Consider the following 12513-nt stretch of genomic DNA (forward strand, 5'->3'; position numbering starts at 1 on the left):
CGCTCAGTTCCCGTGTTCGCGCCATGACCCACCTCCGTCAGCAGCGCCAATCCAACATACTAAAGCTAGTATTTTTTTTTTTTTAATTTAACTGGTGGAAGTAGTTTAAAGATAAATTTAAATATGCTTACAAGGTCACTTTTTCCACTTACCAAGCTTCTGAAGTACATTTAATTTTTTGTTCTTAGGCTTTTTTCCCGTTGGAGGGAAGATTAAAAAAAAAACCCCAAGCCAAACCAAACCCATAGTGCCAGAGGACTGGACCCAGGAGCGTGGATTCCCACGGATTTGTGCCCTCCCCCGCGCTCCCTCCCCCAAGCCCCCCAGTACCCCCCACAAAGCCTCACCTCCCTGCCGTGCTCCTCCCGGCACTTCAGGCTCCCACTACACCAGACAAATAACTAATCCTAAAGACATCAAATCGCTATGTTATACAAAGACACGGTAAGCGTGTGGTTTACTTAGCTTTTTTTTTTTTTTTTTGTGCCAGTAATGATGTAAAATAAGAGAACTGTCACTTTTAATTCAATCAGGTTTTATTTTGGATGTTAATATTAACATTTTTAGAAAATGGAATCAAAGGCTGGCCATAAAAAAAATAACTGTATCAGCAAGCAAAGTCACGTCTTTTTTTTCTTATTCTTTAATTTCTTCCTGGAGAATAGGGCATGCTTCATAGCTGATCTTTTCCAGATCCCCATCTTTACCCTCTTTAGAGTTTTCTGCCTTTGCTTTTTGTCAGCTCTGTAAAGCAAAAAAGGAAGATACAGATTAGAATAAAATGGAGAACATACTTCTGCATTTGCTGGTATTTTAAATAATCTGTCCGTCTAAGTATATGAACTCAGAAGTACCATCACAGAAAGTACAAGGAACATTCCGTCTTACAACGTTATGACATTTAATCTTCCTAAAACTGTTTTTCCACTTTATTGCCATTAATTATTTTTCATTTATACACTTATTCATCATTTACCTCTGAACAGATGTAGAGAACTTAAGAAATGCCACTGACCAAGTATAAAAAAGCACATACAGACTTTTGTGCTCAATATATAATGCATGAATATGTAATAGAAAGGCTTAGAAGAAAGGACATGCAGTTTAACAACATTACAAAGACTCTTGCAAATACAGGACCTAAATAGAACTAGCAAGTGGATTGTTTTCTGTCTCTCACAAGGGATGTATTTCATAACACAAAACATGGAATAATTTTAACGAATAAAACATACAGATTTTTTATTAGAAGAAGAAACCTAAGTTATCTTCTGTAATAAATCAGCAAAAGAAATAACTGATGGCCTGAAAGGACTAAACCATTCCAGTACAATATATACTTGACAGAAGAAACAGATGAGGTTTCATGAAGTATCCTTTTTACTTTTCTAAGCAAAGAAAAAAAAGTTTAAGGGAGGAAACGTTTAAGAGAGAAATGTAAAATGAAATATTGCTACATTTTAGCTCTAATACTCCATAACCAAAACTCAGATTAATCTCATAGCAGGACATGGAGCAGTACACCTGTAGTTTTCTACCATCCAGCAAGCATCTGGTGACTCTCTTGATGCTGATCCAAGAGGTTAACTATCTGAATCTCACTATGCAACAGAGGTACACCTTTTGGGAGGGAAAATTTGCATTTCCACTGTTACATCCATTCAAGTCAAGAATCACAAACAAGCCCATGCACTCTGGAGAGGCAGTTACAAAAGCATGGGCCAACTATCCCGAACTGGAAAGCCAACTGCTGGATCATCGCTTAGCAAATCCCCTCTCCTCTTTTCAGTTAGCTCCATCTGAAGACCATCACATGCAATTTTTTTTGTCTCTTGAGACATACAAGTATGTGCTTGTGTATGTTACAGAAGCACAATCATGGCAGAATAAAAGAGCTTAATGTGCCCCTCTTTTAATAAAGATCTTACATGGTGGAGGTTTAGACCGTACTACATAAAGCACCTGAAATACCAGATGGAAAAAAGAAAAAGATGCCACAACAAAGCAAAAGAGACATGAAACAATAAAAACAGTGCAGTGACTGTTTTCACTGCCCTTTCATGAGGAATCCGAAGGGGACAGAAGTGTTTCATCACTTTAATTTTGAATCTTCTTGACAGAGCTATCTTATGCACCATTCACCAAGTTTGAGATCCGGATACATCAGTTTTGAAAAAAAAGCCACAGTTAAGGAACTGGGAACCAGAGGGAGTGACCTGCCTGTTTTTTTTATCATATCCTCCTTCAGTATGTACTCCCCAGCAATACAGCAAGTGGATGATAGTGAAAGCTGATGACAGCCCCCAAAGCCAAAAATTATCTCTTTCTAAATAATTTCCATGAAAAAAGATCTAATCTCATCTCAATGCTATCTTTTGTTATATTAATGCAATATCACACTTACTTGCAAGCTGTTCTGGTGTGGGAGAGACTGGGACAGGTACTGCGTTTGTGACCTGCCTTGCCACAGACAAAACAGCCGGCATCAGTCTTCTCGCAAGTGTGGTTTTGAAGAGCACAGCAGTTGCAATTGTTACAGTGAAACCAAGCTGCAAAATAAGTAACATGATTTATGATCTTGAAAAGGTTTAGAATGATCATTCTGAAACTAAGCTTTAAATATAGGCTATATTACCAGGTTTTTAACTTTGTTTTAGAGAGATGGATGTAGTCAGTTTCTAGTCCCTTACCACATTTCCTAAGGCAGCCAGGTACTTCTTCATTAGATACACTGTGTAACTATTTCAATAGAACTGAATTATTTTGCCATTAGAATTATTATCCTGTATGTGATCTTAACATGAAAAATAGTCCAGATGTTACAATGGACTTACAAATTGCAATTTCTGTATCGGTAACAAAAATGAGTGCTTTAGCTATTTAAACACAGCTATAAGTACAACTGCATTTGCGTATGAAACATGACTTGATCATGCCCTCTCAAACATTTCAGTAATTGCCTGTTCGTTTATAAAATTCTAATGAAAAAGTTTACAAAATCAGGAAACACTTATACAACAATTCAAAATATTTTAAGTTTTCCCATAACAAATATAACCGGGATTTAGTATGCCTTGACAAGAATTTATCGCATTTCCACACAGTGCAAATACACCTAAGTTATCTAATGGCAACTCATGTGAAATTGAGATTTTTCCTTTACTCTATGTCTTCTGCATGATTACATTCTATTTCTTTTACAGAGTATTTTCTCTTCTGGTTTGTCATCTCAGTTTCTTTGGACTATAGCTTAAACAGTAAGTGTATTTTTATTTAGGAAAGTATTTTTCTGTACTTACAGGGTTTTACACATTTTTTGCAAAGAACACAATGTTTCCATCGTCTACCATCCTACAAAAGATGAATAAATGGAGTTTGTTTGTTTTAAAAAAAACACTGATTCTATCTTAAAACTGAACTACTTATGTATGGCCCCCATTATTTACAGAAATAGGTCCTCTGTAGGAAGGACTGTAACTTAAAACCAACAGTCCTGAGAATCTCTGACAACTGCAGCAAAATGGCTGCATTTTGAAATTAGCAAGTTCTGCAGCTTCCAAAACATAAGAAGAAATGTATGCATCAACAGACCACTGATGAATAAAGTATGGTGTGAGTGGCAAGTAGTAAACTTTTCCTGTCCTCTTTCCAACACAAAGGAATTGAGGAACGAGAAATTAATTCACAGGGGGTTATGAATGATGACCTGTGAAGTTAATAGGTCTACGAAACTGAACTGTTTGGGGATTCCCAAGGAAATCGGTATCAGAATAAGTTTTTACCAGAACAAATATTACAGAAGTTATTATTTGACAACTGTTAAAACTGCCATCCAGAAAGAAGTCAAAATACTTACTTTTGACGTACATGAATTGCACGCCTCACAGTGCTGGTTACCAGAACTAACATATCGCTGACATATAGCGCAGAACCTGGAAAAAAAATTTACAAGTGCACTGGTCCACTATTTGCTCACGAAGCAATATACATTAATTTTATACAAGCTCAACAATAAATATAAGGATTGCAAAATCACTTTGCTAAATTAAAGATGATGTTTTTAATGCATAAAATCACCACTTAGGCCCAGAGCCTCATAATAATTTAGACACAGTACATCCAAATAGTAAAATTCAGGTGCTTGAATTCAAATTAGCAACACTATCAGCAGTACATCAAACCAACTCCATTCCTTTGTCCTTGACACTTCTCTTAGTGTTCATTTTATTAACTACTGTCTCAACCAAGCTGACTATAAGGGATAGCTGTAAATGTCTGTCTCTCGTAGGCGTACAAAACATTTCCTATGGACTAGCTGAGGAATCTCATCATTCCACACTGGAAAACGTAAACCTCTTTTCAGGTGCCCAGCCCTCCAACACGTTGTTTATAGAACATGCGACCTCAGAATGAGACAGAGAAACGTGCTCTTGAGCCTGGCATCCAAAAGTTAGGCATGACAATACTGAACAGCACCATCCCAAAGTCCTTTAGGGACTTTATGCCCTAATTAAGAACAAACTCACTCCTTCAGTCACTTGAGAGTTAACGCATCTTACCTATAACCCTCTTCTACAGGAAGTACAATCATACTTGGGGTAAGGTTCGTGAAGATACGCACAGGGGACTGTCTACGACCTGTCTTGCCATGTTTATAAAGTGCATGATTATCATAGTCTACCTATAAAAACAAAACCATAGAAAAAGAGTCTTAAACTGAATGCTAAGCACAGGCAGAACTATTGACATATTTATTATCTTTATATGTGTCTTATAAAATTTTCATTTTTGTATAAAAGACACTAACCCCAAATTAGATTACAAGTTCTACAGCAAGTATTTTGTCTCATTTATTTTTAAATTTGTGCAACCATAATATCAGGCTAGACTCAGGAAACTAAGTTCCCAACACTACAATAATCCTATTTTACTTATCCCTTTTTGCTCTTTTGCATAGGGATATCTGAGATAACATTGCACTTGTTTGTTCTACGAAAGAGCAACCCATTAAAAAAAAATAGAACTATATTGTCTGGTCTATCAGGCAGTACAAGAGTTGATGTGCATCTTAAGCTATCTCAGAATAATTACAAAGGTGCCAATCCAAACAGCACTGCTTTTTCCAGCACTGCCTTCAGAGACTCCTCACAAAAATTCTCATCTCTGAAGAGTAGCAGGAATGCAGAGTCTAGCCAATCACAAGTTTCCAATTTTCTTCCACAAATTTCCATTCTACAAGATATAAATATGTTGTTCAGAACACCCACGTCAAACTTTATGCAGAGTTGTTATGCGAGAAAATAAAACTTTAATATCATGAATACCCATGACTGATCTCTCAGGTCACTGACGGATACAATATTGGAGAAGCTGATACCAGATTACTGCGTTATCACTGACAACTTCATTTGTTACACAATTCCAAAAATTTCCATTGTTGTAATACTACTCTGGTCCCAGCAGTTTTGGAGATGAAAGACCTTGATTTATTTTTTTTTTTTTAACCAGGGCTGGGCATTACCCACCAAGCTACTGACATTTCAACATCTGGGAAAAATGAAACACTCTTCTTCAAGTTACCTTTCACCTCTGCAATACGCACTTGTTGAAATTCGTGCAAATTTTGTCACACTGAAAACTTTGTAGAAGAAATTAGTTAACAGACAGGTGACAGATGAGTTAAAGGAACGTAACGAACTGTAGGAGTGTGACAAAGTTATCAAAGGTATGACTAATACAAATAGAGAATCTGGGCTTCAGATGATGAGCACCACAGGGTTTGCAGTGCCTCCAGTGCAGTCAAAATTAAAGTTCAAGAAGGCGGCCCATCTACAGACAAGTGCTGCCATTGTATCTGCTTTCATTCATATTCCTGTTCACATTGCACACGACTAAAATTTAGCAGATTCACTGGGTTCAGTTATACCTGGTAATCCATCATACTGAAGCTTGGGAAAAATTCCAGAATACGAGACTCAAAGAAGTATGGAAATATCCAGAACATGGGCATCTCCTGGTTGTTATGACCTACTAATGAAAAGACTTGGATGCACATTAAAGAAAAACAAGGTACATGAAGCATGAAAAATTTACAGTAAATGCATAAACATGTATATGTATGTCATGCTGGGCATAAGAACTAGTTCCTTTATGTGACAGAAAGTTTTGGTATATTTTATATATGCAGATCTGTAAGCTCCACTTAACAACTCTTATCACCTCCCTGTGCTGGTAAGAAATGGTACTGGTTTGACAGCTTATTCTTCTCTACCTTTAAAGTCCATTTTAATTGCAAAGTAGATTTTAAACAATTTGTAAAAATTTTTAAGAGAGACTTACAGAACTGGGTATTATTAAACTAAAAGTATCAGGAGAGTATATTAGATATATGGTAGTTCATCTTTAGAAATTATAACACGAGTGTGTTCACATTCACCTGAGTAGCAAGAATCAGACTTTTAAATAGGTACTTTTTCTTACAGTGACGTTACAGCTCAACCCTCCTATCTGGTTGTAATACATACCTTCTTTTTCTGTCTCCTTCCACATTGCCATCAGTTTTTTAAAACTAGAAGCCAGTGCTTCCACTAAACCTCCAAATGGGGGATCAGTTACCATAATGACTCTTTCACCATTGTCTTGATACAAGAATTTCCTACAAGTTTCACGTGCAGCCTGTAAGAAACAGAGGTTAATTTCCAGAAATATAGATTCAAGAACTGTAAAAATATTGTATCTGACAATACAATGATTATTTTAGAAGTCTCAATTTTGAAGATGGAAGTTATTTCCTCTTGTGGAGGCAAATTTCCTCTTGTGTAGCATTTAAAAAAAACCAAACCAACTAGATTTGAAGCACTGAAAACAAGTGCCTGTTCAGTTAGAGGTAACATTATCAAGGGCAGATGCAGTTCAAGCTTCCTAAGATAGTCTTCTTCCCAAGGGTACTAAATTTAACTTGGAAAAAAGATGTTACTCATAGCAAGAAAACAGAGCTCTGGCTCAGAATATATTTTATTCATGCCCTGTAACTTTAGTTTTATTCTGTAACGCATTATCAGAGTAACAGGAAAAAATTCAGTCCACTGAAAACTGATTCAATCCATACTGGTTATAAAAATATATAGTGTTCAAATTTTAGCAATCCAACCTGGACTCTATTATTAAATGAAATGTAAAAAGTATGGATTCACTGCCATCTTGCAGTGCTCTCTCATCTATTACTTAGATTCTATTGCATTCCAAAACCAGGTTTTTAACACTAATATGCATTCAAAAGTGCTGCAACTCAGTCCTTGAAGACACTGCAATACAGTGCCATTACAGGTGTCACCTTGTCACACCTTGAAAAGAACACTACAGTGTTTATAATGCAGATGAACAGTCTTTTGTTTTAATTGAAAAATACAAAACTTGAATAACATAACGGATTAAAAAATTCAAAGGTAAGGCTTTCAGACCAGCCTCACATTTCAATCTAGATGATTCTTTTTATTTTCAAGATCCCACTCAAAATTAGACTTTAGAATGGAAAAAAATCTGAAAATTACCTACAGAGTGTGAAAGGTATTACAATAGACATGGCTATGCAAATCAGCGGTGGCTTACTAATAATGGCAGGGGAAAAGCAAAGAGTGAGTGAGTATACTATTGGGATAAACGTTTGAAATTCATGTTTGGAATTGAACTACACTGTGATTCTCTGTACAAAGCTACAATAAATGTCCTACTGCAGCTGCAGGTTACCTTATGAACTCAAAATTAAGCACTTAACGTGACATTTAAAAAGAAACAAGAAATTCAGCATTTTTTTAACCATGACACTAATTCAACCTCATTTTATGAGAAAAAGGTTAACCTTTTGACCTTGCTTGTCTGGAATAAAGCAGGAAAACCTCCTCTTCCCTCCCACCTCAAGTACCAGTGAACAAGTCACATGGCAACCATTGGGCTTGTCTAGGCTGGGAATAAAACAATTAATTCTGTTGTAGCAACACAAGTACAGGGCTAATGAATACTTATAAAAGGCAACAACTCACAATGAATTGTCATTTTAATAAAAGCAGCAGTTAAGGTGTGTAAGTAACATTAGTTAGCATAAATTTAATATGCAACTTTATCTTTGAATCAAGTGGGAGATAACTACTGAAGAGGCACTGTTATTCTTTGATTTCCACTACTGTTGACCATTTTTATCTCATGGTAGTTGTTTTCTACTAGACTACTCATGACTTTCTTACAAAATTCTGCATCAACAACATGTACTTCTTTACAAAGCACTCAAGAAATACTTGGCCTTACCTCTCCACCAAAAAAATAATGATTAAACATGTTGTAGTGGCAGAATTCGTCTTCTGTGTAAAACTGTGAATACCTGTAAAATAAGTTTTAAGTAGTACAAAAATATAAACAACTTCTTGCCTGCCCTAAGGGGCATTTACAGTGAAAACAAGACCTTAAGAAAAACATCATCTTTGGGTTTTGATTACTGACAACACATACCAATGCTAAGAATTAAGTATAATGACTTTTCTGATAGACTGGATGTCAATTGTGTATGTGTGCAGGAAGAGAGATGCAGAGACAGGAAAGGGAAAACAACCACCAATTTATCTTTTAAAGCAGTAAGAACACAAATCTTTGTACATACTCCTCAGACAACTAAATGTTTATCAAAACCCACCTGAAATCAATATCTAGCAGAAGGCTCCTAACCCTGAAATCTTCTTCTTGTGATGCTTTTGACTGGATCATTTCATGAAGCCTGAAGTATAATTGGAGCAAAGAAATTTAACACATAACCATTGGCTTCAGAAATTATCTTGCAAGACAAGAATGCCTGGTACTTTACTAAACCTAAAACCAAACAGACAGAGAAAATGGAGTAACCTGAATTTGGATTATTCCATTTGGCTAATATTCAAAGTTAGAACAACATGTTAGTCTTAAAAGATGAAAAGTCAGTGGAGCCTATTGGATCACCATGAACAAAAAAACCCCCAAACATAAGAAAGGAAACTCATTGTCACTTCTGTAAGAAACAAAGCAAGACATTTAAAGTGTGTATGTATGTGTGTTACTTGCAATGCAGCTACAGTCTTCTCCTGTATCTTATGAGCTCAAAGCAAGACCCCACTAGATGCTTAGATAATCCCAACCAATTAAAGCAAAGTGAACATCTTATTACCAGAGAATCCCTGATCATTTAACTGTTAGTAAGGTGCAGTTCTGAGACAGAAATATTATTAGCAAGTGTAACAACTCTCACTGACGTACCTGGGTGTTCCAACAGAGAGCACTCGTCTGAATCCTAAATCAATAATAAGATCCAGTAGGAACTGGCAACTTCTGTCTGCAAATAAATACTGTGCATTTGTTTTTTTATTCTCCAGTGGATACAGAAGTTGACTGGGACTTTTTAACTGGGCAGTGGAGATATCACACAGGAACTGATGATCCGAGTGTTTCTCCCATTCAGCTGGCAATAGCAATTGCTGGCATTCCTGGCAAAACCTTCTCTTTGCTAACGGCAACAGAACAAAATTCTTGTACCTTTAAATGCAAAAGACAATAGGGAACAAACTTTGAAAAAGCCTCTACAAAAGACATGAAGGGGAGATATGAAGGGGGTTTCGTATTTTTTAAGAGTTCAATTTAAACAGGCAAGGTACTTTAAGCTGCTCTTGCAAAACTCCACTATCTACATGTCAATGAAGTAATATTTATGAAAAAATATTCAAGGGACACTTTGAAAAAGCCTCCCCCGAAAGCAAGCAAATAATATGCTAGCCAAATATATTGAGAGTCCCCATAAAATAACTGGATTAGACAGTGAAGACTCTGTGTCAACAACCAGCAAGCAGTCTTGTAAGTTTATACACAAAACTTAGAGATTATGTGTTACTGTATTACCTTTGCTTCTTTTCACAATGTTAAGCCTGTTACTTTTGCACACTAAAGTCACGAATAATTTTTTAACTGAAACTGCTACTGTTGGTAGCAAATTATGAGCACTAACGTAAGAAGAACTATACATACCAAAAAAAAAAAAAAAAAAAAAAAGATACAGTTCCCAGGTTGGAAATATCATGCTCTAGTTAGATGTTTCATGCTATTTTCCTGTTGCAGTCAACCAGTTCTTATTTTTCCAAGTCCCTCTGGCATGTTTTCATATTTTGAAGACTCCTGAAATATTATCTCTACATCCAGAGTACCTAAACTTACATTACTTGATTTTTACTGAAGAAAATATACATAACAATACCTTTCCACATTCTGTCTGTGTGTAAAAAAAGGCTGATGATTTCTATTATACTCTTCACGCGCTGCAAGCCTGGTTTCTGACACCTGTAAAATGTATGTTCATAAAAAGTTACAAAATGAACTGATATCGCTCTGTATAGTAGATTAAATCTCAATATTAAACAAAAAGGGTGCGTCGAAGGTCTCGTGTTTTAGCTACTCTGCGTAGAAAAATTATCACATTCTTTGGGTTGTTGTTTCAGAAGGACAAGCAGCACAGAGGCATGCTACATAACAACACGAGTCTCTCATTGTGAATTTAAACTGCAAAAAATAAATAAATAGAGGCATTTCATTCTTCTACCACATGTAATACTCAGGGAAAAACTCAAAACACGATTATGATTATGATCAAGACAGAAAGAGGTATACTTTGCACTAATGCATGCCAGCAGTTGCAGTCCCTCTGAAGAACTATGAACTGATCCTGGACAACTGATGACAGTGGAAACGTTGCCCAAGTCTTTTGTGTGTTATTATTTTAAAAGCATAACAGCTCTTCTCTGAGTCTTCTACTTTGTTCCCACAAAACATACTTAACGGTTTCACAGTTTCACAGCGTTTCAAAACATTTGCGCAAAAGTCACGCAACTGATTTGTTTGAAGGGGGTGACAGTAAAATTCAATAGAACAAAAGACACCTACAAAAGATACAAGTGACATTCAAAATGAAACTTCACTAAGAATACCATTTAAATCTATACAACTGAGTGATTAAACACTTCATTTTCTCTTTGTACAACTTTTCAGTAGTAACCAGCACAGCAATGAAATGCTTACGAATGCGATTAAATCCCAGCCTGCCAACCTGCTGAGGGCAATGACCACAACACAAGATAATTTAGGAAAAAGTAACACAAAATGCACTGCACAAAAAACACAGGAAGCTCTCCATGAATACATATCAATCCCTATTTTGTTACCTTACAATTATCTGACCAAAGTTCTTTAGACAAAGAGAAATTGTTGCAGATGTTCTGAGACTACTGAGCATCATGCAGATCCCCACCATCTCACTATTTTGTATATCCCATTGTTCGCCTGTATCCACCAGATTACTCTTAGTCATGGAAAATAAGGACATCTTGGGATCAGAACTACGCTATTTTGTTCAACATTGCATAACAACCGCAAACTTCATAACTTGAATTCCTAAGTGTTTTGGCAATACCAGTTTTGTTCAAAATGTACACAGCCTTTCTTGAAAGTTATACTTGGAACGTGCTCTCCCGACAGAAGTAAGTGCTCCACTAAATATAAACTGTTAGACAAAGTTCACAAAACAGCAATTGCCACAGATTTCCAGAACAAAATATACTTCCCCCCCCCCATTTTCTGTTAAATAGAGAAGAAAATCCCCAGTATTTACCACAGTTTTAAGCAGTGCTCTCTTACCTTCTCATCTTCCCACTGGAAAAAGTTACAATCTTTTCTATCCCTACAAGCTGAACAAGCATAAAATCTTCTTCCTTCCTCTTTTCCTTGGCCTACCTTTACAAACAGAAGAGCAGGACCTAAAGGACAAGCGTAATTATACAATGACACCCGGGACACCAACACATCTGTTGCAATGCCTGCACCGCAAGCGTCAAGCTTCCCGGACTGGACGCATTAACAAAGGCTGCTGTAAAACGCAGCCCCTCGCAGGGGAGCCGACAAAGCAGCTGGAGAGGAGCCACACAGACGCTCAGGGAGGCGTCAAACCCCCCACCCGCCGGCAACCGCGGCCGCCCCGGTCAGCCCCGTCAGAGCCCCCGGCCGGCCCCGCTCCTCCCCTCGGCGCGGCCCGCACCCCCATCCCGCGCGAGCGGCCTCCTCACCGTGCGGGCAGCTGGGAGCGCCGGGCGCCAGGCCGAGCAGGGCCAGCCCGCCCGCCCCCGGCCGCTCCGGACCGCACACACCCTCCGGCTCGGCGCCCGCCATCTTACCGCCTCCTTCCCGGCAGCCCTCCCCACCCGCAGGGCAGCCGGCGCTGCGGCGCCCCCCAGCGGTACGGCGGCCCCACGGCCGCGGCAGAGGAGCGGGCCGGGGCCGGGGCCGGGGCCGGGTGAAGCAGGCCGGCAGCGGGGCCCACCGGCACCGGCACCGGCACCGCCCCGCGCCTTTGAGACGAGGACGTTTATCGTCTTCGGTGGCATGTCTGGTACATAAACATCGCCTTTACTATTTTAATAAACTGTTCGGGTGAAAACAATCACGGGAAGGTTAGAG

The 12513-nt window shown here is 38.1% G+C and overlaps 1 protein-coding gene across 2 annotated transcripts; it reads right to left on the minus strand.

The window, feature by feature from the left end:
* Positions 1-539: 539 nt before the first annotated feature.
* ZCCHC4 (zinc finger CCHC-type containing 4) lies at positions 540-12248 on the minus strand. 2 transcript variants are annotated; one of them, XM_082316214.1, is made up of 13 exons: positions 12123-12248; positions 11698-11816; positions 10265-10347; positions 9277-9552; positions 8684-8764; positions 8302-8374; positions 6525-6675; positions 5927-6027; positions 4560-4681; positions 3857-3932; positions 3300-3351; positions 2405-2549; positions 540-744 (listed from the first exon to the last, which is right to left on the minus strand). In XM_082316214.1, the coding sequence occupies exons 1-13, from the start codon at positions 12223-12225 to the stop codon at positions 621-623; spliced, it is 1506 nt and encodes a 501-aa protein (XP_082172340.1). In that variant the 5' UTR covers positions 12226-12248; the 3' UTR covers positions 540-620. The 2 variants fall into 2 exon arrangements, with proteins under 2 accessions (XP_082172340.1, XP_082172339.1); XM_082316213.1 differs by having other exon boundaries at positions 5927-6042.
* Between the last annotated feature and the right edge of the window lie 265 nt (positions 12249-12513).

This window comes from Platalea leucorodia (genome assembly GCF_965183815.1).
Source record: "Platalea leucorodia genome assembly, chromosome: 6".
NCBI lineage: Eukaryota > Metazoa > Chordata > Aves > Pelecaniformes > Threskiornithidae > Platalea > Platalea leucorodia.

Excerpts from the sequence above, each read along its gene's own strand:
- ZCCHC4 (XM_082316213.1), bottom strand. The coding sequence starts at position 12,225 with ATGGCGGGCGCCGAGCCGGAGGGTGTGTGCGGTCCGGAGCGGCCGGGG. Across the intron at positions 11,817-12,122 it reads CGCTCCCAGCTGCCCGCACG|GTCCTGCTCTTCTGTTTGTA; the intron begins GTGAGGAGGCCG and ends CTTGTCCTTTAG. Across the intron at positions 745-2,404 it reads CACACCAGAACAGCTTGCAA|AGCTGACAAAAAGCAAAGGC; the intron begins GTAAGTGTGATA and ends TTTGCTTTACAG.